Below are 23,985 nucleotides of genomic sequence, written 5' to 3' on the forward strand. Positions count from 1 at the left end.
CAGACACGGGATTTCTCCGCGCGGTGGCACGGGCCGGACCCGCCGTGAGCTGGGGCCGGGGACCGGCTCTGGTGTCCCGGGCCCGGACGGGGAAGAAACGCCGCGGGTGAAGCAGGGCAGCCCCGCCGCCTGTCGCGGGCGAGCTGGATTGATGTCGCGACATGCGGGTGCCGGGAGCGGCCGGGCCGGCAGGTGGCGCCAGCGCGGCGGGCGGGGAGGGCCTGAGGGGCAGCGCCGGCCCCGCCGTGAGGGCGGGCTCGGCCTCACCCTCAGGGGCGGCGCCGGCCCCTGCGCTCCGGGCTGCTGTGGGGCTCGTCTTTCTTTTTTCTTTTTCTTTTTTCTTATTTTAAATTTTATTTTAAAATAAGAAAGCGAGATAAAAGAGAGAAAATACAAGAGAAGCCCCGGGTGGGGCGTTGTGAGGGGAGCGCGCGGCCCCGCCCAGATAAAAGGGCGGCCCCCCTGGCTCCCCCTTGCCCCTGTATTTAACTGCATTTCTGGTAATAATTGCGTTTTGCAAAGGTGAACTGTAAGTTTCTGTGCTCCTCAAGGTCTCACTGAGCACTGAAGGGTGAAGGGCATTCTCAGCGCTGTTCCTGTTGGGCTCCCAGCTGTGTATAACCTCCCTCCTCCTCCTCCAGAGGTGTCTGCCTCTCTTCTATCTAGTACCCATAAATACATGGAAATCCTAGTCAGAAAACAGAATAAATATGCAAACAGCACCCTGAAAGAGGAGAACTTCACCCCAAGGGTTGCGTTGGTGGGTGCCATGTTGTTCCTGTGGAGAGTTCAAAGTAATGCATCATTTAGTTGGTTTTATCTGGATTAGTTCATAAATAAATTGCCAGGACTGGTCACAAAGTCAGTATTTGCATATGGAGACAGAAATATTAACACATGTTAAAAAGCTTTTGCTTGTCAAATGCTTATGTAGCTTTTTCAGAATCTGTAATTTTTTTCCCATCAGTTATTTGCACCATTTTGTAAAGGTATGGAGGTAATTTTTGTGCTCGAGGCCAAGTTATTCACAGTTCCATATGCTTTAACCAACACTCACAGATCTCTAAAGCCAATGGTCTGCTTTTGAAAATGACAGTTGTGGGGGTGTTTTGCTACACTATTCCATCCATGTTCTGCTTTGTGGAGCTGAACATGACAATCCTGGATGTGTGTATGCAGCAAAGCTTCTGTGCTTTGGTAAAGCACTTAATTTTTTTGAGAATATTTGTTCTCTGAAAGAGTGGTTGGTGTCTCCTGTTCTTGATCTTGTCTTCAAGTAAAAGTCACTGATTTTTGAAACCAAGACTCCTGAGCTTGACCTTTACGATTTTCTTCCAGTATATGAGCACCCTCTAAATGCTTATATTTCTTTGACAGAGGGTTTTAGGAAGAATCTGATGGTGAGGAGAGGCTAAGGAGAAGACTCAGGATGACGACGACGGTAGCGACAGATTACGACAACATTGAGATCCAACAGCAGTACAGCGACGTCAACAACCGCTGGGATGTGGACGACTGGGACAATGAGAACAGCTCTGCTCGGCTGTTTGAGCGCTCCCGCATCAAGGCCCTGGCTGGTAAGCACTGACTTGGGGTTTAGGAAAATAAAAAGATGGGTAACAAAGCTCTCCTTCAAAATACCTCCCTCTGGAAGTGTGCAAAACAGCTCACTAGTCCTGGAAAGAGGAATGTGGTAGGTGGAGGTAGTTGTCATGCAGTAATGAATGATGGGGCTATGCATTCTTTGTGAAATGCTTGCTGTCTTCTGCTGAATTCCACTGTCATCAGCAGAGAAATGAAACTGGATTGGATCTTTTCTCATTTGAAAGAAGATTGCGTTTGATTATTGCGTATTAAAGGCTATACATTAACTGCATTTGTTTATAGAGCAAAGAGATTATGTCATGTCCTCTCAGCTCTGAGTCACTGCCCTGCAAAGCAATTTTTATGCATTCTGTAAATGATTTCCTGACTTTTATGGTAGCATGCCCACATTTCTGACCTCTGAACAAAATGTCTTGGCAGTGTGGGACAGGCACAGAAAACAGCTCAAAACTATGCTGAGCATTCTGTTGGTGAAATCTGAGGTGCAGGAATTGTTTTAAACCCGACACTTCATAAGGTGTTGAGACAGGTTTATTAAATCAGCTGCACTGAGACAAAGGTATCACCTGTTCCATTTGTGATTCCAATGGGGCTGGGGCTGGAGTGCAGCGTGCCCTTTCTGCTCTCCTCTCTGGCCATGGAGGTGCATCAGATGCCAAACACCTTTACGTGTCAGGCACAGGCCAGGATCAGGTGTGGAGCTCAGCAACAGGGAAATGGAGTAGTTCATGCAGGTGGGCAGAGAGCAGATCACATAACTCTTCCTGGGGATTGTAATGCTATTGACTTAATGGAACTGCTCACAGGGAGGGGACATGTGTTAAATTTTGCTGCTTTTAATTACAGCAGTTCCCGTCACGGCGTGCATTGGGAATGATAGGGGAAATGCCTTCCCTGGGCAGGGCTGTGCTGAGTGGAGTCAGAAGGAGCTTGCTGGTACCTGTAATAGAGAAATAGAATGAATCTCAGCTTGGGTTGCTTTATTTTAATAGTTTACTCTTGTTTGAGGAAGAAACTGTTTTACTCCTGCCATGTGAGCGGTTGTAGGTTGTATCCTGTTTCTTGGGTGGGAAATGCTTTTAGTACAAAGCTCATGAGCCATGTTTGGGTCCCAGATCTCACCTTACTGCAGCTGCTTGTTCCACTTACTTTTATAGCAAGCAGAGCTCCCCACCTGAGTAATGAATAATAAACATGAAACTCTCATTTCAAGGAGAAGTAATGTAAGGAAAGTACTTGAATTATTTAGCTAGCCTAAAACACATACCCATGGCAAAGCAAATAATTTTGCTGAAGATTCAATTCAGATATTTAAACGTTTTCCCCCACAGTATGGTGTATTTATTTTTCTTCTGAATAAGCATTACTCATGATTATTTTAATTTGATACATTTCCATACCTACAATTCTCTGTGGTTGGTGCTGAGAATGCTGTGTGCTGCCAAAACTTGGCTTAGCATCCTGCATTGCTGCAGCACTGCTAGAAAGCTTAATCATGGTGCAGGGAGAGAGGAGTGAGGAGAGGTTTGTATTTCAAATCCAAGGTTATGGTTAAAGGCTGAGCTATGCTACTCCTGGCACTGTTCAACATTTGTTTTCAGATATGCTGTCTGGTGGGTAGTCTCCCCTTGCATCTCCCCAGAAAGGCACTGGCAGGTCTTTAACAGCTGCAGCCTGGAGCTGGGCTGGCAATAATCTCTGCCATTGTCCTCTCTCAGTGGGGACAGGCCCTTTCTGGAAAGGTGCTCTCTGACTCAGCTGCTGTCACTGCTGTCACAGGACTGGGCACAGTGACCACGGGGTGAAAGCCTGGTGCACACACAGTCAGCTGGGGCATGTCAGGAGGTGTTTCTGGGCTCTGCAGCCCCTGTGTGTGCGTGGCTGTCACCATCATTTCCCTCTGTGTGAGCCTCAGTGCTCTCTGAAGCAGCTGTGTGCCACCTTTGGGGTCTGGATTCCCTGAATAACACTGCAGCTTGACATGGGTGAGAGCTGGCTCTTTGTGGGCACGAGCACCTCCCCACATCTCCAAGCCCGGGCATCCTTCTGACAATGACATTTCTCTGTCCAGAGGTCATGGGTGGGCTGTGTCTCAAGAGTGCCTGTGGCTGTCCCCTTGCAGTGTGTCAGTGACAAGATATCACAAAAGGCTGTCAACATCTTGCAGTCTGTGAAATGCTCATGCATCATCATCATCATCATCATCATCATCATCATCATCATCATCATCATCCCCTTGTCCTAATAGGAAAGGTTTCAAATGAGTACACCAGGCACTGGTTCCTTGAATTTCATCACCAAGATGCAAGCTGCTGTATTCCAAAGCAGAACAGCTGTGGGCATGTTACAGTGCCTGACTAATGGCTCTGTGTTCTCTGCAGGTGCAGGCATCTTCTTTCCACACTCTTCCACAAGCTGTGAAGTGCCTCTTTGGCGGGGCTTCCATCCCATGTTCATTCTGCTTCACTGTAATTGAAGTGAAACTTACTTCCTTTGAGGTGAAGCAAGGCAAAGAGTGAGGAAATAAGAAGTGAGGTTTGTAGCCAGTGTCTGATACTCCACTGTAGGAAGAATCCTGATGGCCCCACATTCCATCGGGATGTTGAAATATTTAAACAACAAAGGCAGGAGGTGGTGGTCAGAATAATCTGTGATTGGAACAATGTCCTGAAGGAAAGCTCAGGTAAAGCAAGTATGATATAATAATAGGAGAAAACCAGTGTTGTTAGTACAGCATCTGATAATCAATGTTATTAAAGCAGTCTGTGTACCATGAAAACCAGAATGCAAAGGGTTCTTTTGGTTTAAAACCAAGAAATCATCTGGGAACTCAACTTTCAATCAGAATCCAGATTTGGAGGGATATGCAACCAGATTGGTTGCCATTCATGTTGAGGTAATTCACTCTGCAACTGATATGAGAAGAAGGTAACTGATCCCTTCTTCACCAAGTAAGGTATCCCACTGTAGGAAATCATCTTTCACCTGTCCTTGTTCTCCGTGGTTCTTTGGAAGGTCTTGCTGGAAGACCAGGTAATTCTACCTGCTCTGTAGGAGCCAAAAAGATATCGTGTTTGTGCAAGATTCCTCATTCACAAATCCTCGGGGTTGGATTTCGTCTGTCTAGGACCATTAGCTAACAGGATTTGTTGTGCAGCTCCTTGGTGCACAAAGCTCTTGCAAAAATCTTAAGAAACAGTTCAGTTGTTGAGCAGAATTTTTCCCACTCAGCCTTTGAGCTGTGAGGCTCAGGTGTGCCATGCTTGCCAGCTCAGGTGCTGTTTTCAGTAGTGTGAGAGTTGTCACCTCCAGAACTTTCCATTCCTTCAGTTAGCTAATTCAATATTAAACTTGGCTACAGTTACTCGCTTTTCTGCTCATTTATATTTTGCCCTTTTATCCTCTGAGTTCATCCAAGTGACCAGAAGGTCTGTGACTCAGCTCTCTGGCCCATGAATTAAAACCAATATCAAAGTTTATGAAATGAGAGGACTTTCCTAGTCCTAGTGTGGGCAGGAGTGTGTTCCTTTTCCAGCCTCACCCGTGTGGCCGTGCGTAGGTTGGGGCACTCACTGGTGTTGCACAATGTGGTGTTCATGAGCCTTGCAGGGCAAGCCAGGAGGCTGCATTTGTTGTGCAGCTTTCCTTAGTTGCCCAAAATAGGCTCATCATTCATGCCAGTCCCTTAAATTCTCCCAGCAGCAAGAGGGGAAAAAAAGCATTGAAATTGTTCCTGAAGTTACACTATTGATTTTTTTTTCTTTCTAGTATAATGCAACAGCCATTTCATAAGGTTAAAAAAAAAAATTAGAGAAAACTTCTAGTGGGAAAGTTCTGGGTACCTTAAGTGGGGCTAATTAGCCCCTTGTGGCCCTGATATTTGAGCCATTCCCCTCACAGCTGCAGTGCAAAAAGTCAGCAGTACAACCCCACAAAGAAGTGAAAAGGAAGATTCTAGTACTGACGAGGTATCACACACCTGCCTGGCCCTGCTGTCGAGTATCTTTCTCATAGCAAAATTTCTGTTTCACTCTGAGCATACAGAATGAATTTCAGGTCTCAAACCAATAAAAAAGGGCAAAGTACAATGACTTAGAGCTCAAGAGAACAAACGTTGGATTTGTTCTTGGCTTTGAAAGAGCATATTGAGAATAAGCTCTTGCTGGGCGTTTCCTAAGTATCCTGTCCCTGAGCTGTCCAGAACTTAAAAATCAGTCACTAATTTTAATAGCAGCAAGCGATAAGAAAGGAGAGCTCAGCATTATAGTGATGCTAGTAAATCAACTTGAGAGGGCATGTGAAGGATTCACTTGAGACTAAACAGAAATAAAAGAGCAGTGAAATCTGCTCTGCACGGGTGTGGCAGAGCCGGTTGTCAGCCCATGGGTTTGTTTGGAGCTACAGGCTAATGCAGGCATACCCAGCTGAGCATGAAAAAGCTTATTTTCAAAAATCTTGTTTTGCTCAGATAAAAGTTGATGGAATTATTTCAGCAAAAGCTTTTCCAAATGTTGACCTCACCCTATGCTTTCCTTCTGGATTTTGCTTCTGGACCAATTTCTTCTGTCGTTTCTACCCCTCTCAGAATGCGCAGTTGTTAGAAGCAGCAGTGTCATTTGGTGTGCTGTGTGTCGTGCAGGCACAAAGGGAAGGAGCAGGGCAGCAGAGAGGTTGCTGTACTGTCACATGTCACCTGTGGTGCTGGCTAGGACTCCTGATGTGCCGTGTGCTCTTATCAGAGAGCAAGGAAAAGCTCAGCCCATCTGCCACTGTGCATTAATGTGCTGGCTTTTAAAGTTCCCTTGGAGAGCTGCTTCTAAAGCAGATAGCAAAAACCAGATAATAAATAATACTTTGTTCTTAGTGGGTTTATTTTTAAAGATTATCAGCAGACTGACCCTAAAAGAAGAGCCAGTATCTCTGTGAAATATAAAAGAACCCCCAAGTAGAAGCAAACAATGTATTCAATGATAGAAAATGTAGCTCAGTACCCAGGTAATTTGTATCTTGCTGCTGTAACAAGGTGATCTTTGGTTTCAGTTGGGCATGGCTGGGGGGTTTGCCCTCTCTCTCTTTAGAATCCAAGAAGTCATGTTGCAAGCTACAAGGCGTAAGTCAGGTTCTTGGTAGTTTGATTAAATCCCTGGCCTTGTGCAGCCTCCTGAGTAGAGAGCCGAGCTGCTGAGAAGTCCTGCTGAATGTACCTTAGGAATTGTCTGGAACTGCGTGTGCCTGTCTGCTCCATGGACAGGATTTATGAGTACTTAGTAACAGAGTGGTGCATGACAGTGGTTGCATCCTGGTGAATGACTGTAATCTGGCATGCATTGTTCAGGCAGGATGAGCTGGGGCTGGAAAAAGAGGATTATTGTTTCTTTGGGGACGGAGCAGGATAGGAGCAGCTCTGGCAGCCCCAGTCCGGAAAGTCTGAGTGCTGCCGTCATTTTGCGTCGCCACTGAAATCCTTTCAGCACTCAGCACTGCTGAGTTGGACACGTATACAGGAGAGCCCAGCATCTTGCCAGCATGAGCCTGTGTTGATTGATCCCTGGATCCTGGAATTCCTATTCTTTAAGCTCCTGGGCTGGAATACAGGTCCATATCTGCTTCTCATAGTTCCTTGAGGAGAGCTCCAGGCATCAGCCAGTCCTTATGCACAGAGGACTCTGTACCTGGACAGCAATGCAGTAATTTAACAAAATAAGGTACAAGAGAATTCTGTGCTCTAGTTAAGCCTAAATATAAAAAGCCATCTGTACCCAGAGAAAGCTGATGCATGTGTGCTGACTCTGTGTGCATAGGTGTGTTTGCCTTTGGGATATTACCCGTGAGCTGAGCATGGAGATAATCCTGCAGCATGTCAGCCTGCATGGCCATACCCAGACATTTCAATGCCATGGCACTGCCCTGACTTCCAGAGGGAGCTTCCTTAGGTGGGAGCTGTGCCTTCATTCCCAGAGCAGCACAGCACATTGCTCTCCTGTCTACTCCAGTTTTCCTCATCCATTCATCCCCATGGCATTAGAGAAGAGTAAGAGCACCAAGGGACGTGCTTTTGGCTGCCCAAAACACTGAGCTGAGTGGGAGGCAGTGTTCAGCATCAGCAGGGCAGGAGTTGTGAAGGGGGGGTAAAGAGCTCTGGCTGCTGCAGCTGCTCTGGGAAAGGAGAAATGCTCCCTGGGAGACACCCTCTGTGCAGTCAGTGAGAGCTGAGCCAGGCACTCTTAAGCCTGGGATAATATGCTGAAGCTGACAATTTAGAGGAGACCTCCCAGCCAGATTGTTACCTGGTATAAACTGGGTTCTCCCCTGGCTGCTCTGAGGCCATGCTGTCTTACACCAGCTGGGAACCTGACCAGAGATGGCCCTTCATGGGAAACCTGAAGACTGAGAAGGCTGCTAATGTTCTTTGCTGTTGGAGTCAATGTTTTAGGGATATTTAATACAGGGAAACCATGAGACCCTTCACTGTAATAATGAGGTTGTTTTTAGATAATTTGCTAAATAATCTTAATGGAAAGGATTTCTTCTGTGTAGAAACTTCATGCCAATATTGGCAATATATATATTTTTTAAGGTTATGACTTCTCTCAGGGGTGAGCTTAGCTGTGGATGAATTTCAAAACCTAGTCATGAGTCTGTAATTCAAAAGAAGTCTTTCCACAAAAAATGTGTATGCAGAAGAGAATGTTCTCATCTCATGTCTTTAGCATCTAACTAGCAATGTTTCTGTATTTATGTTATTTATTCAGCCAAATCTGCAGTGTGCCTTGCATTTTCCCCTTCTATTTGTTGCTGGGATACTGCCTGAAAGCACTCCCTGAAGTATAAATAATGTCTAACAGAGCACACTGCAAAGTGAAATTCGTGCAGGATTCAGACATGTTTACTAATTTCTGTTAACCTTGGAGCTCTTCTAATGGGGAAAGATTAGTGATGAAATCATTCCCTGGGATCAGAGCTTTGATTCTTATCTTGAGGTAATATCCTGGAGAGATATAAACCCAGATTGCCTGGAGATGAATTTCCTTGATGGGGAAGAGGCAAAAAGAACAGGAATGGGGATGAGAACCAGCCACGTAGAGAGGGTGATGAAAATCCACTTGTAAGTTCCACTTCTTTAGTTTCCAGCATTCTCCCTGACAGTTTCCAGCTCTTTTAGTGAGCAAGGCAATCACTATTAATTTTTTTGTCAACCACTTTGTATGTGTATGTTGTGTGAGGATTTTTTCAAGTTTTTCTTCCTTTATTAAGCCTTGAAGGCAGAGAGGTGTCAAGTGGCAGTGTTTGCACATCCCTTTGTACAATGTATTATTTTTTCAATACATCATATAAAAATGAAGTCCATCGCTCTGGAATACGGTTAATACTTGTCAACTGATCACTGTGCTTTTTTGTGGAAAGTGGCAATTTCCGGATAGGAACATACTGTGGCTTGTGGAGATTTTTAAAGATCACTGTATTCTGCTGCTTGTTTCCACCCAATTTCCATTTTACTCAAGAGTAGCAAGACATTGAATTGTCATGCCTGAGTGATTATGGTGTAGCAACAGTGTATCTGTGTTCCTGGTCAGACTGAAAAGAAAAAGAAAGAGAAACAAAATGGTGCAGAAGGGAGAAAAAGGGTTGTGGGCATTTCTGTGTCTCTCTCCCATACATATAAACATAGGTGCAATTCAGGTGGAAAGCAAAGGAGACAGAGGCAATGACAATAATGCCAGCTTCTGAAAAAGCAAATCAAAACCCATCAAAAAGAATTTTCTGCATGAAAATGAGCAAGTGTTTTCATGACAAAATTTCCCAGCCAGTAGTGTGTTAAGTTGTACCTGTGCAGTGTGCTTTGTTTGAACAGGCTTTGTAAGGGCTGTCCATCTATGTCAGGGAGCAAGCCAAGTGCATTCCATGGGCAACAAATGCAACCTGGAAATGTAGTTACAGCTTTTCAGGGTGACTTCCCTGTGTTGGTGAGTTCATGGAGTATGGGAAGCAGTACAGGCTGGAATGCAAACCCACAGAAACAGAAATTTCTTCTGAAATGTTCTGCAAGTGCCTCCTGTAGCTCTTCCCTGCTGTCCTTCCTGGCAGGTGTTTGACTCGTGCAGTTAGCAAGGACATGCTGTTACAAAAGTCATGTCAACTTCCCTGTTAATCTGGGACTTGTGTAAACTGAAACCTGAAACCAGGTGGAACTGACCCAGTTTCAGTAATAAATTGATATTCTGGCCTGGTTTGTGAGAAAATTCCCAAAGGTTTTGGTCTCAGATGTCACAACCTAGAGATTCACCTGGAGCCCAAAGCTGGTTTGTACCTGGGACTCAGAGCTGAGCTGCTGGAAGGCCAGCCCAGACATGGCAAAAGGAAGGGATGTAAACAGACCCTTCTGTGATAAAAATCCTTGTCTCCTACTTTTTCATGGGCCTCTTTTCCCTGCCTCTGCATTGCACTGGCTCTCCAAAACCCGTGTGAGTCACAGAGAATGTATCTGAAAGGGACTGGGAGGAACCAATGACAGGGTATTGCCACTGTCCTAAAATCTCCTTTAAACAGAAACATTGAGATACTTTCTGCAGTGGAAATATTACTGAAGAGATCTCTTGGTTTGCTTGTGTTCATTTCACCATTTCAGCAGCATGTGAGAGAGTTACCAAGTGTTGCAGGACATGGCAGGTTACAAACTGAAGGCTTCTGTTCCCTCCAATACCTGCAGCAGAGATAATGAATTTGGCAGTTCATTTCTGCTTGGTGTGTGGGCTGCTGCTCCCTGCTTCCAGCATCTCAGATAAAAACTGGAGGGAAACCAGCTAACTCTTCAGGATTCATGTTATGCAAATTGTCAAATAGGGTAAAAATAACTATTTCCTATTATGTTCTAGAACAATCCCCAGCAAAACCTCTCTCTCTTTGCTCCAATATATAAAGAAAGGTTTTGTTTTTACTGTGAGGATGGAGTCAAGGGTGATAATAAGTTTTGAGTTCCTAATTGTAGCACTTAGGGGATGTGTAGGAACTTTACCCACCTTCAGGAGAGGAGAAAAACGTTACGTGATTTCTCTGGCATTTTAGTTTAATAAATCATCCTTTTTATCTTGGTAGCTTTTTATTTTTTTCTTTTTTTTTTTTTCCTAGTTAGCCACCAACTAGAGAATTTACAAGAGCAAAAAAGAGTAAAGACAAGGGTGATGATTAACCAGACTCATAATTATTGTAAGCTCTGGCATAGAAACATTGATAATTAGGAATTTGGAAGGCACTTTTGCTGGATCTAACACTAGTTTCTTCCTTAGAAACCCCAGTTTTTTCTCCTTTGTGTCAGATCCTGTTCACTTCAGCAGCATTTTTCAGAACCATGTAAAGACAGAGCCCAGGAGAGACCCTTTTGTGTTCTGGGGTAAGCAGCTGTTTCTAAATGTTGCTTGTACATTCATAATATTATTGTAATCAACCTCTTGTTCTCCTTGAGGCTTTGCAAAGCTCTGATCATGTCAGCTAGGACACTCTGCATTATGGCTAAGTGGATAATCACTTGTGTTTTATTCACTCTGAACAAGTACACAAGCCATCATCACCTGGCAGTGCTGTGAGACTGGGACAATTCAAACTGTGCCAGCAAAAGTTATTGCACAGTTATGGGCAAAACATTGAGAACAAAATTTAGAGAACAAAAAAAAACCAAAAACAAACCCCAAAACCCAGCACTCTCCTCCCTTCTCAATATGCTAAGATTAATATATGATCTGGTCCTTCTTTTTCTCCACTACTGTAATCACTAATGAATTACACCATGGACCATTTCCAGCTGTGTTGATGTGATAAGTTGCACTTGGCCCAGCGCTCCAAAGCTATCTATGGCTTTAAAGCATTCAATCCCCTCCATAACATATTATCTAATTAGTGTTGTCAAGGGCTTAGTCAATTAAAGATAAACAGGGGAAATGAGTAGAACTGGGGTGTCACAAAGGGCTTTGTGCATGCAGAGCCTTGTGATCGATCCGGTGCATCGTGGCCACACGGCAGCAGACAAGGGCTCAGGTTCACTCATTTGCAGGCAGCAGCAGCCCGATGGATTAGGCTTGGTGTGACTCACACCGATGGGGAGCTGGCAGGGTGCCCATTTGGAAGCAGCCTTGCTACATACGGTGTAGCATTTCACAAACACAGACATGTCCCCATTTTGCTTTGCTCTTTCCACTGAATTCCCACCAACCTGTTCAGCAGAGCCTTTAAGATGAACGGCAGTACCCAGCAGAGCAGCAGGGAGGCCCTGGCAGCTGAGCCTGGCACCAGGGCCAGCCCCAGGAGCTGAACCATCAGCAGCAGAGTCTGTCACATCTGCTGCTGGGGGGCACATTGTTCTGCCCAAATGCCAACCTGGATGGCAGCTCAAATGAGGTCAGACACTCACAGCAAGTGCTGCTGACAACACATCAGGTGTCTCTGTTTATCAAACCTTGAACAAAATAAGCTCAGTTCAAGCACAAGTTCCACCCTATTCACTGTGTAGCCTGCATTGCTCCATAGCTGCTGCAATTCCTTCCCTTTAAGGCAGTGTTTAGTGCTGCTGGGCAGGCCAGAATTGGGAGGGACAGAGAGGGGACAGGGATAAAAAAATATATTAAACCCCAAATTTTGTTCAGTATCTCCTGAACTTGCCAGCTTCAGTGGTCCCAAAGGGGAGAAGCTGAAATGTAAATGTGTGTGTGTGGTGTTAATGCTTCATGATGGGGTGGGTAAGGCCAGTCTTTGTTTTATATGGGCCTAAGCTAAATAAGTATTTTTAGGTTTCAGTATTTTCCTTTTGTAATAGTTTACTTCTTAATATTTTTAATAATGACCACATGCATTAGTGCATTGCCTGCCAAAAGTTTTGGGAAAGCTTTCAGCTGGGGAAAAGCTCCTGACTTATGGCCTTCATGGCGTTAAAAATGCTCCAGTTTCCCCGTCAGTCACTTGGACTTTAGTTTTACCTTCTGAGCTCACATAGCAACACCTGTTTGCTCAAGGTGGGACAGAATGAGTTGATATGCCTGCAGGTAGGGCCTGGCTGCCTGCCTGCTCTTGAGGAGAAGGGTTTGCATTTAATTATAACTTAGGTCAGGCATGGCAGGCAAAAGCTGCTGTTGGTAGGAAGCTGCAGGAGAAATATCCGTGATGGAAATAAGCCTATACTTGTGTGCTGGGCTAAACGTGCTCCTCCAGCTCAGCAGAGTTCACTTGCTGTGCTAAAGGCTCAGCTTACCCAGCTCTGCTGCTGGGAATTTGGGTGCCTTTGGTATTTTGTGCTGCTCTTCTTGCCTGGAAAGCCCATGGCCAGGGCTGGTGGGGGTGCCTGTGTGCTGCAGGGACAGCTGGCTCAGGGGAGGGTTTAGCAGGAGCCATATCAGCCCATTCTTGTCCGGAGAGCAGCATCCTGCCTGCTGGGGCTGCAACTGCAGGTGCTTCCTCAGGTCCCCCTGACTCCTTCCAGACGTGTTTTTAGGGCATGAGCCTGCAGGGCCTGGTCCCCTACACAGCCACTTTGCTCCCTGGTACTGTAAAACCTGTCTGGGGCAGCTGAGGATTCCTTTGTGACCAAGTGGGTAGTGCTGAAGGCGTTGAAGGCCAGCTTTCAGAAATGTTTTAGGCTCTGCTTGAGTTGTGCTGTAGTACCAGGAGTCTTGTCTAAATACAGCTATACTGAAATGAAGGGAGGCACTGAAATATCCCAGTAAAAGCCCTTCTGTATCAATATAAATAACTATGGACTAGAGCTATGGTGGTACTTTAGTAAAAGTATAGTTGAAAGCCATAAATATTTTAAATGCATTTATGACCTCAGGAGTAGTGTGCCAGACATTTTCAACAGTCCAAGTGTTTTTGGAAACCCCAGTTTCAGCTGAGAAATGTCAGCTTCCATCACTTCTCACTAAATTGGCAGTGTTCATGGTTGGACTTTGTGCACATTTGTTCCCTGATGTGCTGGTAGTGGCTGGTTGAATTTCCACCTTGCACCAAGCAGGACCTTGGTCTGCAGTGAGGAGGGGAGTGGGTTGAGCCTCTCCCACAGAAATTGTCCTTACAGAAATTACTATATGGCTCAAACCTTGTGAAATGACAGTATCAAAACAAAGGCAACATTTTGAAATGTTTAATGAAGGGATGGAGTGGGAGGAGGAGAGAGAACATGGATTCCAGTGGAAAGGAATTTGGAAATGCAAGAAGAAAAGAGAAAACATTTGTGTGAACATTATCAGCAGTTTTAAAAATGAGCAGGCAAATGTTATATACCGAGACTATGAATGTGGAATTGACCTTTTAATTTCACTTACAACTAAGTGAGGGCTGGGAGCTCAAGTCCCTGAGGGAAAACTGACATCCTGTATCTAATACCATCTGCAGGAACTGGCTTCCAGGGCCAAGCCCAGCTGCTGCTGCCGCTGTGCACGTTTGTGTTTCGGCAGGGTATTGAGGTGCCAGTCAGAGCTCGGCGAGGCATCCTCATTTACGTTAGAGCCCTCCCCCTCCGCGCACAGCCCATTAATCTCGCAGTAATACCCAGCACACTGATAACTGGGCAGGGAGCCACATGCACAGGGCATGTCAAAATCCTCAATATCGTCAAGTAACATAAACCGAAGTGACAGGAATTGCCTGTTTAAAGAACCTTTCGACAAAGCTTTCGTTTGTTCCCGGTGTGCTGGAGCGTACATCTCCCCGCGTCCCCTCCTCGCCTGGTGCTAAATACTGAATGAGCGCTTCTGTGTGCGTGTGGTGCTTCTGTAAGCCGACAGCCCCGCAGATAAATAAAGAAAAGTGCCCTCCTTTTCAAGTGATAGTAATCTGAGACTTTTCCGTTACATGAGGCTCCTAACAAAAGGTTGTAATTCCAGCTGGGAAGGTACCACCGTGCGCGGCGGCGGGCCGGGACCCCGCGGCAGCCGCTCCCGGCGCGGCGGAAGGACTCGCTGGGGCGTTGCATGAGCCGGGCCGCTCTTCCCCTGCTCCGCCGCCCCTTCGCCCTTGGTACAGCCTTCCTTTGCTCCACCGTGCCGTATGGTAATCGAGTGACATCAGCCTGCGCCCGGGCGGCTGCTGTTTATATTACAAACCAGCAGAAAGGTCTGAGGTGTGCGCGGCTCCTGGGAGCGCCGGCCAGGGCGGCAGCGCGTGGCTCCATGCTGCCTTTGCCTCGGCCTGAATCGCACGCTTGATTTTATTTCACTTGGTTTCGCCAGAGCCAGACGAGCATTTGAACCAGATTCAAGCACTTAAGAGGTGCCTGTTGTGGAACTGGGAAAAAAAAAAAAACCCAAAACCACCCTCTTGGTGCTTTACGTTTGAATCCATTACAGAGAGCTTGCCGCCAAGCCGCACTGCTGGATTTTGAACCGAAGCTGTTATTTACTTAGGGCTCAGGGGGGAGCGTTTTCGCTAGGGACTGACGCCAAACTACTGGAGGAAGCTGGGATTTACCTGGATGTGTGGTAAAGAAACTTGTGGTTCCTTTATGCTGCAGTTCATCGTATCCCTGCGCTACCTGTAAATGGAATTACAAAAATCAACCAGTATGCCCGGGCCGTTGTCCCCAGGATACGCAGCTCAGGTGCCGTATAACTATAACCAGTTAGAAGGACGATTCAAGCAGTTACAAGGTAAGCCTGTGCGGGGTTTTTGGAGGTGTTGCCATGCTGTGATCCTTGTAAACATGTTAGTCCGGGCTTATTCTCTTTGCACCAAGGTGCTAGTGAGAGAGGACGAAATTCGTGCTGTGGGAAAAAGCTCCGAGTTCTTTTAAGGGATACTGTGTGGCTTTTCTCACTCCGAAGGTGTCCCGAGCCTTACATGGGGTTCAGGTGTGTGTCCAGCCTCTGAGCCTTGCAAAGAGGGCTAAGCCACACCACGTCTCTTAGAACAATAAGCGGGAGAGTGAGGAAGCAGCCTGCTATTTATTTTATCCTTAAATAAAGTACAGTTAAAAGCGACCATCACTCAGAAATCCTGGCTGTGTTTGGGTGCAGTTTGCAGAGCAAGGGCTCTTTCCAACCCCTGTGGACCTCCTGCAAAGGCGGGTGGCTTCACTTCTTCAAACGAAGAGCAGTTGCATAATTCCCTAACGAATTCGTTTGCTCATGTTATAGATATATGAGAAAGCACTCGTGTACTTAAACATTCCCAGTTTTCTTTGCTTTTAGACAGGGAGAATGTCCTTTAATATGTTCCCCTTAAACTCCCAGTCTGTGTAAGAAGCAGAGGGTTTTTTGGGGGTGCTGTGTGCTCTCTGCAGGGAGGGTAGGCCTCGGCCCGGGCTGCAAACCCCGGTGCAGGGGGAGGATGGTGCCCAGCAGCTCCGTGCCTCAGGCAGGGTAAAACCAGCCCTGCTGTTTCTCTGTGGAAGACACGTCCCAACAATGAATGAACTCTGGGATTGCAGTTGCAAAATAAAAAAGAATTCTTCACTGAAACCAAACCTCCTCCTCTAGATCCATGTGACTCTGCAGATAGTCCCAGAGCAGCCTGAGTACAGTGAAGTGCTGCCCTTCTGTGCATGTTTCTTAATTTACTCTGGTCTGTGCTGCAAGTGTGGTCTGTGGTTCCTGTCAGAAAGGGGGCAAGAGCCTGGTTAGTGCAAAGACTGTTCCTATTTGCTGGCTTAAGGAGGGAGGGAAAAAAAATCTTTCATTCATAGCACTTGGTTTATCTTGTAAACTGGCTCACAGCAATGGCTGCACACTGCATGTAACGAGGCAAAATGACAGCATCCTAAACACTGGGAACACGGAAATTCCTGGGACAAGGCATGGAAAATCCAGGCTCCAAACCTGCACACAAGGGAATGCGTTACAGGCTTTATCTTGGACATCTGTCAGGTCTTAGGCTGTGGTACTTGTGCTGGAAAGAACTAAGTTTGTGGCATGAAGAAAAACCTGGCTCATGCCTCTTTCTTTGCTGCTTTAGTTAGCAGTCTAAAGAAGGCAGATTTTATCATTTTCAGGGTCACTGCTTCAGGAATCCATTATCTGTGTGTTTACATCACACTGAAAGAGGAAAGCAGACTGCATTGTTGAAAGCACAGAAAGTGAGTTTTCCCTTCAGTGGAATGCACTGAGTTGATTTAAAAAGGTTAAAAAAAGATGCAGTGCTCTCCCTAAAGTACTGCAATTTCCTCCAGCAGAAGAGATAAAGTGCAGTAAATTCTGTGCAGTGTTGCAGCAGACCATCCTGTGGCTGTTTATTCACATCACAGGCTTGAAAAGGAGTGCTGCCAGTGATCTTGTTCAGGGTGGAGCATAGGTGCAGGCAATGTTGTAAATTATGCACCAGATACTCCATGAAATGCTAAATAACCATACAAAATATCGTGTGTGATGGAAAGGGAGTGGCTTAGCTCTGCTGACACAAGAGGTCTTTCCTCGGATTAGTGGCTCTTTGCTTGAAGAATGTCTACAAAGCCATTGTTTTGGAGTTGTAAGATTTTCAGGGCATTCCTGCTGGAAGGCTCTGGTGGGAGCAGGGAGAGTTCTGTGGCACTGGGCAAGGCTCAAGCCCAGCACAGATGAGCTGATTATATGTAATTTTTTTAAATTAGAGATTTATCACCACTTTTACCTCTTTCACAATGGAGGTGTACAAACAAGTAGAGCAGACACATTTCAAATAATCAGATACTCCTTGATAATTGTTTCCCCCCTCCTGCTCTGGGTAGGAGGGTTCTCTGGAGCAGTACCAGCATTGGCACCACACAGATTAACTTCTGCTCATGTCCTTCACACACTGAATTTACCCCTCTTTTCTTCACAGTTCCTACAGTTACCATGTGAATCCCCAACTTTGCACTAGATTATAGCAAGGTACTGTTTAGATCTAGTAAATGTTGAGATTTCCTCAAAAAGGCACTTGGGAATATATTGTTTTATCCAAAATAACACAGAGCAAGTGCTCAGGCCCTGTACAAAGAGAATGGGTAGAAGTCAAGTCTCCCTGATCTCCTCTTCCCTAAGATAGACAACACATGAGGTTTGACACTGCCAGCTTCACATGAGGAGAGGAGCCAGCCTAATTCTGCCCCAAAATGCTGTGGACAAAGCAAATTCACACCATACCTGATTCCCTGGGCACTCCTATGTTCCACCTCTTTTAAATGCCTTGAAGTGATGATTGTAAGGAAGCTAGATGATGGTTGTGGGGTGATTAAAGCAGATTTTCCAGCCGAGTAGTGAAAGCCAGTGCAGGTTGTGGGACTGCACTGAAGGGACCAGACTGGCTCCTTCTGCCCTTGGAAGGGTCACCTGGCAGGGGATCCCAGCTCCCATTTGCCTTGATGGGCCAGAGAGAAGCAGGATGTGGCAGAAGCCATTGCTAGGAGTGAATCAAGACTCTCTTTGTGTCAAAAGAAGCCCTGAAGGCCAGTGTGGATAATCCAGGAGTTTAGCATACTTGAGAGTGCCAGTGAGAAAGGTGACACAGGTGTGGGGAGAAAAATGCTTTAGCAAGTTGTGTTTCCTTTATTAAGTTTCAGTAAGTTCCTATTATGCTTAGTTCACCTGGTCCTGGAATGATAAGTGAGCGATCCTATCAGTGGTTGCTATCATTTAAAGCTAGGCGTGGAGTTTTGGTTCTCATGGCCACTTGTGCAGTGCAGAGGGATCAGGTTGCACGGCTGCAGTTACTCCTGCAAGTAAAGACAGAACCCCAAAACTTGTTTGTGGCAAACACGTTGCCGTGGAGCTTGTGCAGGTTCAGTGGAGAGTTTGTCCTGCTACGTTTAAGAATTAAATGCAAATTAAGCCAGATATTTTTTTGTTGTTGTTATAAAATGAAGGCTGTCACCCGTGCTATGGTAATGTGGCAGGATCCTGTGGATTGTTGTAGGAGCTGGCAGGAAGAGGTTAACACGAGTCAGGAATTTGGAAGGAGATCCCTGCAGCTGTATCACCTTGCAGCGGGAAGGGCGCACGGGGAAGCAGCTTTCATCACTGCTCCAGGGCTCCTTTCCTCCCGGTTAGCAGGACAGTGGTATTTATTAACATCGCTGGCATTCGGGAGCTGGATGACTCTATCAGCTCCTGCCCTGTCATTGGAAAGTTGGGTCTCAGCTCCGGGGCTGTGCCCGAGGTGTGAGATTTCCAGTGGTAATTACAAATGTGAAATCTTGGGGGGATGGGGGTGAGCTAGATCGGCACTCCTGATAAGTGCCAGAGGAAAGGCAGCTTTCAAAGAAGCTCTGCCGTGTGTCCTGCTGCGCGAGACATTTCAGGTTTGGGCATTTTTGTAATGCTGCCTTTCAGGCTGGACACTGGGTATTTATTGAGGGCCTGGTGTGTTTTGGTGCTCAGGCTGCACGAGACAAAGTGCCTTTATTTTGAACCGTGTAAGAAATAGTGTGTTTGAAAAACTGGACGCTGGAATAAGCTGTAGGAAGGGTGAGCTGCCTTTCTCATCAGAGGTATTTAAGATCAGTTCTTAACTCTGTTTATGGGGATACAAAGCTGACTGTGGAGGCACAGCACTGCCTGCACCAGGAAAGGCAATGCAACTGTATTTTGGGTGTTTGGGGCAAAGCCCTTATCTCTGATAAAAGAGCCTTTCAGCAGAGGAGCTCCTTGGCTTGGAATCCTTTGATCTGCAATGACCCAAGGAGGTTTGGCATAAAAAGAGACACACACCACTTCAATTTTCAAGTGGCCACTGGTAATCAGCTTGATCATGTATGAGTATATGTGTAGGTTGGTTCCCATCCATGCTGAAGGACAGCAGAAGATTTTCTTGGTTTTCTGTTACCAAGCAGGGCTTTCCCACAGCTTTTGCTGCAAGAAAATCTTCCCCCAAATCCTTGTCTATGCTCAAGGTTAAACTTGGAGTTCCTGCTGCCAGCAGAGCAGTTTGCAGGAGTCTCAGTGCTGTCCTGCACTAAGGCAGAGACTCCTCTGTGACACCAGGGTCCTGGGAGTTGCTCCCGTGGGTGCCCTTTGAGCAGCAGTTCCAGCAGTGCCTTCCTGATTTTCCTTGGGAAGGTTTGAGTCTCCTGGGAGCAGTGACCTGCATAGCTGCAGGCGCTGATTACTGACCTGGGACATCCTACTTTGGCTACCAAATGGGTCACTGGCATTTCTTGTCATGGTAATTTCTGTTCAAGCTGAAATGCAGGGAGGCTGAATTTCATTCTGCATGAAATGTGTCTGGGTTACTCGGATTTTTGGCTTACCCCCTCCCCCCCATGTTCTCAGATCCACCAAAAGTGGAAATTCCTGTTTGTGTGGCAAATTTTGTTTGATTTTCTGATGTCTGCAGCTCCAAAGCCTGAATATGTCACAGCACTCTTCAGTCTTCCAGTTTGGTGAACACCTGAGCACAAACTGCATGGCTGGAAATCCTGTCAGATTTGCAAGGAGTTTTAAAGGGATCCCAAACTGACTTAAATGTGCATTTCTGTGATAGCTGGGCCCTTATTCCTTCCTGCAAACATCCTGGTCCTGACTCAGTTTTTGGGCAGAAATTTGCTTTTTCTGGTCATGGGTTTTGGTACTTGTGGAGATAGAGAAGGCAAATTAAAGGAGCTAAGAGTAAGGTATTTCTGCTCCTGTGGTCAGTGTTGATACAGGTCAAAAGTAAACATTTAAATTGGATTTGGCTTCTCACTGAAATAACTGTGAACATTTACAACTCTGAACTGTTGGCTCAGATTTTTTATAGTCTGTTCTCTTCAATTTTCATTTAGAGTATGCTTGTAACATTTAGTTTTCTAACTGTGTGTGTAAGGAACTTATTTTAAAAGCAATCAGAAATCTCTAGGTGTTCTAGCCTAATTTAGTTTTAAAAAGGGCAGTTCTGGAGCACTTTTTGAGGCTCTGAAATGAAGTAAACAAAGCTTGTAAGCAGATATTTTCACATGGGACAGTGGGTGTTTTGAATACCCTGCAGGAGAAATGTACCCAGAGCAAAATGATTTGTGTGGTGCTCAACTGGTGTAAATCTCCTGAGCTCAGGGATCTGGGAATGCAGCACAGGAATCAGCCCTTGGGTGTTTCTGCATTCCATGTGTCCAAGGAGCTCGGTGTCACAGACCATCCCAGTGCTTCATGGGCATGTTGTAATCACCTGGGAGTACAGGCTCCTATCCCAAAGATTTTTCCTATCCAAAAGCCCTATTCAAATGGATTGTGGGTTTTGCCATTAAGTTGTGTGGAAAGTGGGGCAATAAAACAAGCCTACTACAGAGATGAAAGTGGTGATAAAACAACAGAACAATGGTTGTCTTCCATTTCTGAGCTCTTTCCCAATTTGGATTTGTGATTTCCTCTTTTTCCTCAGTTTGTTTCATCTCTCTGTTTTCTGTTGGGTGCGTGCTTTGACTATTAAAGTGGATGAGCTGCTATCTAAGCATAGCAGAAATGGTGAAGAAAATCTAATTATGTGATTCACAAAATCTCCTTTCCCTCTTCCCTCTGCTAAAGTCCTCTTCTGTGAGATCCCAGCACAGGGAGTGTGGCTTGGTAGCTGTACCCCTTCTGCTCAGAGTCTGAATTTCATGAGTATTTTATTACTAACGGCTCTGAAGGTCTTTTTGTTCCTGTTTAAGTTGAATTGAGAAGTATTAAGTATCAGCTATTAAGTAGCAGGGTATGACAATGACATCTTTTCCTCATGTGAAAATGAATTATCTTCATTGAATAGCTGGGTTTGGGAAAACGCTTTCACCAAATATTGGAAATTAGTCTCTGTTGACTTTCAAAGCTGTGGTAAAGGAGGTAGAATATCATAAATAGGGTGGCTGAGAATCTGCTTTGCTTTTTCCCAGAAGAAATCAAACCTGAAATTCCATTTGGATGTCTGTATCTGGGCCTGGCAGGGAATGGCCTTTATCCCAGTGTGATTGTCCAAGTGAAGTGACACTTCATCAAAGATTAAAGTTGTTTAATAAGTATCAGTAAACAACTCCCCTCCCACTCAAAACGAGTCCTTTTAAAGCAAAGGGTCATTTGTGGAGAGAGTTAGAGGCTGGTGGATTACTCAGCGTTTCAGCAGCTCTGAAATTCAGCACAGCAGGAACGAGGTGGTGGCTGCTGTAGTGCAGAAGCAGAGCAGAACCTGGTGAGCACAGGGGTGCTGGGGGAGCAGGGCCTCACTCCCAGCTGTGCCACCAACATGTCCTGTCCCTGTGGGGACCCAGAGTCGCTGTGGCCCTTCTGTCCACACAGAGAGCCTCGTGCAGTTAAGGAGAGCACGTGAGCCCAAAATTGCTCACTGCTCCTGAAAATGCATCGAGCTGAGTCCTCACATTTCTGTCAGAGGGATGGGAAAGGCCCAGAGGGATGGGGAGCACTCGTGCTTGTGTGACTGGTGATGCAGAGCCCGAGGTGGCGCTGGCTGGGAGAGCCCACGCTCACACAAAAGCCCTTGTGCACTTGCTGCTGGAGCGAGGGTATCCCGGGCTGAGAGCCTCCTTTGTTGGGAGAGCACTGCTGTAGCCAAACTAATATTAACCAGGCTTGTAGCCCTGCTCAATGCCCCACTGTTCCCTGGAAAGGAGCTTACAGAGAAAGGCCCTTCAGTGTGCAGGGAACCGCACAGCCCGGCAGACACGCAGGCAGCCACTGGGACATGGTCTGGGGGCCACGCTCCTGCCTTTTCAAAGAGCTTGTGAAAGAGCTGGCATTACCAAGTGGCCTTTTCATGGGATAACTGGAAGTGCTGATAATTCTCTGTTCAGTCAAGTTTGGTTTGTTCATAAAAATGTAAGCTGGAACTTGAAAGGACAAGCCCAGTTACACATACGTGACAAGGTGACACTGGACAGGGTCAGTTTGCTCTTTGGTGGGAATCAGTAGCATGCACAATCCTGCACTGATTTTAACTGTTTGGGGAGGAGGTCACAAATAGAATTCTTGTGTATTATTTATATTAACCAAAAAGAGCAGTATCATCCCAAATGGCTTTGTACAGAAGGCATATTTGGTGTCCTTGCAGAGACTTCAAACATCTCTACTGCCTACAGTATTGCCAAAATGGCTGGGCATGTGCTTCTTAGGATTGGTTTGGTTTTGAGATTAGTGACTTTAAGTTGTCTTCCCTGTTTTAGTTCTGTTGGGGCCGTTTTCAGGTAGAGGAGCTGGAGAAATGCTCACCAAAGGGTCAGTGGAAAAAGTGCAGTGGCAAGGTACAAACATGATCTGTGTGACCACAATACTCTAATCACAAGCAAAGGGTGACCTTATGCCTTCAAAGATTAAACAAAACAACATGTGGTTACAAAGAGATTTAAGAGTTTATCTGAACAGAATAAACGCTGGCTGCCCAGATTTTTCTTGGAATGAAACCCCTGTGGTTTAATAAAGATACCTAAATTTCACTTAATGGCTTGGCAAACTGCAGAAAATCAGCCCATATGCAGCACCCACGTCTCAGATAGTATAAACCAATGCAGCCCCATTAAAAGGAACTGCACAAACAGCACAGTGCTGAGGGATTTTGTGTCTCAAATCCACTCCTCTTCCTACATTTTTCTCAAATAACAGCTTCCCCTTGGTTTCAGCTTCTCCATGCTAATATACCATATATTGGGTTCTGCCTTCTCCTTTCGAAAAGCCTCCAAAGTCCAGTTCTTAATGTTCATTTTGTCCCAGTGTTTCCAGGTTTTGGCAATATGATCTGATCATGATTTGGTTCCAGGAAAAAAGAGAAGTGAAAACCTGACCATCCCATCTGTAGTCAGCTAACTACGGTTTGCTTTGGGTAATAATTAATTCCACATCTACTTTAGTATCTTTCCATAGTTATTTGGAGGGAAGCTAGACCTTGATAGTGCAACGGCTGCTTTTTTCAGGGTGTGTTCCTCTGCCAGCTCAGATTGCCTGGCAATATAATGGGAGAGACTGCTGTGAAATCACAGATGTGACTGTACTGTGATTGCAGGCTGGTATGAGTTACAGCCATTATGGAATGGCACTTAAGGCAGGCTCTGAATAAACAGGGGAGGTGTCTGGAAACATCAAATATTGGTGGTGTTCTGAACTTCTGACCTTTCTGTTATCCCCGTCACGGGAAGTTCAATAATTTGGGTTACCTTTACCTTTGGGTGCTGAGTGTCTCTGTTCTCCCTCCCTGTCTCTTTGTTCACCCTGTGGGGTGTAAGGTGAGTTTCATCCTCCTGGCCTCCCCTGGGATCAGAACAGAGTGTGCCTCCTCTAGCTCAAGGAAGTCTCTTCAGAAAACTGGCAGTGCCTGCAGACTGTTCCCTGACTGTTCCCTTGGTGACATCCTGGCCACTGTCACTTGTGCAGGTGCCCTGATAATCTGTCAGCCTTTAGTAGCAGATTCAGTGCAGGTTGTATCTGGACCTGTTGCTCTTAGCTGTGGCCTGAGTCCTTATGAGAGGAACTCACAGGGTGAAACGTGGAAGTTATGGAA

The 23,985-nt window shown here is 45.9% G+C and overlaps 1 protein-coding gene across 8 annotated transcripts in view; it reads left to right on the top strand.

The window, feature by feature from the left end:
* SPTBN1 (spectrin beta, non-erythrocytic 1) overlaps nucleotides 1-23,985 on the top strand; it is a 115,641-nt gene that overhangs the window by 32,493 nt on the left and 59,163 nt on the right. For 6 of the 8 annotated variants that reach the window (XM_063152723.1, XM_063152725.1, XM_063152722.1 and 3 more), the window contains exon 2: nucleotides 1,378-1,577. In XM_063152723.1, the coding sequence (XP_063008793.1) occupies nucleotides 1,430-1,577 (148 nt within the window). In that variant the 5' untranslated portion in view covers nucleotides 1,378-1,429. Of the gene's footprint in view, nucleotides 1-1,377; nucleotides 1,578-14,817; nucleotides 15,234-23,985 lie in introns of those variants that run through there. The other 2 variants (XM_063152729.1, XM_063152728.1) reach the window with 2 other exon arrangements.

The sequence above is a fragment of the Melospiza melodia genome, chromosome 3 (genome assembly GCF_035770615.1).
Source record: "Melospiza melodia melodia isolate bMelMel2 chromosome 3, bMelMel2.pri, whole genome shotgun sequence".
In the NCBI taxonomy this organism is placed as follows: domain Eukaryota; kingdom Metazoa; phylum Chordata; class Aves; order Passeriformes; family Passerellidae; genus Melospiza; species Melospiza melodia.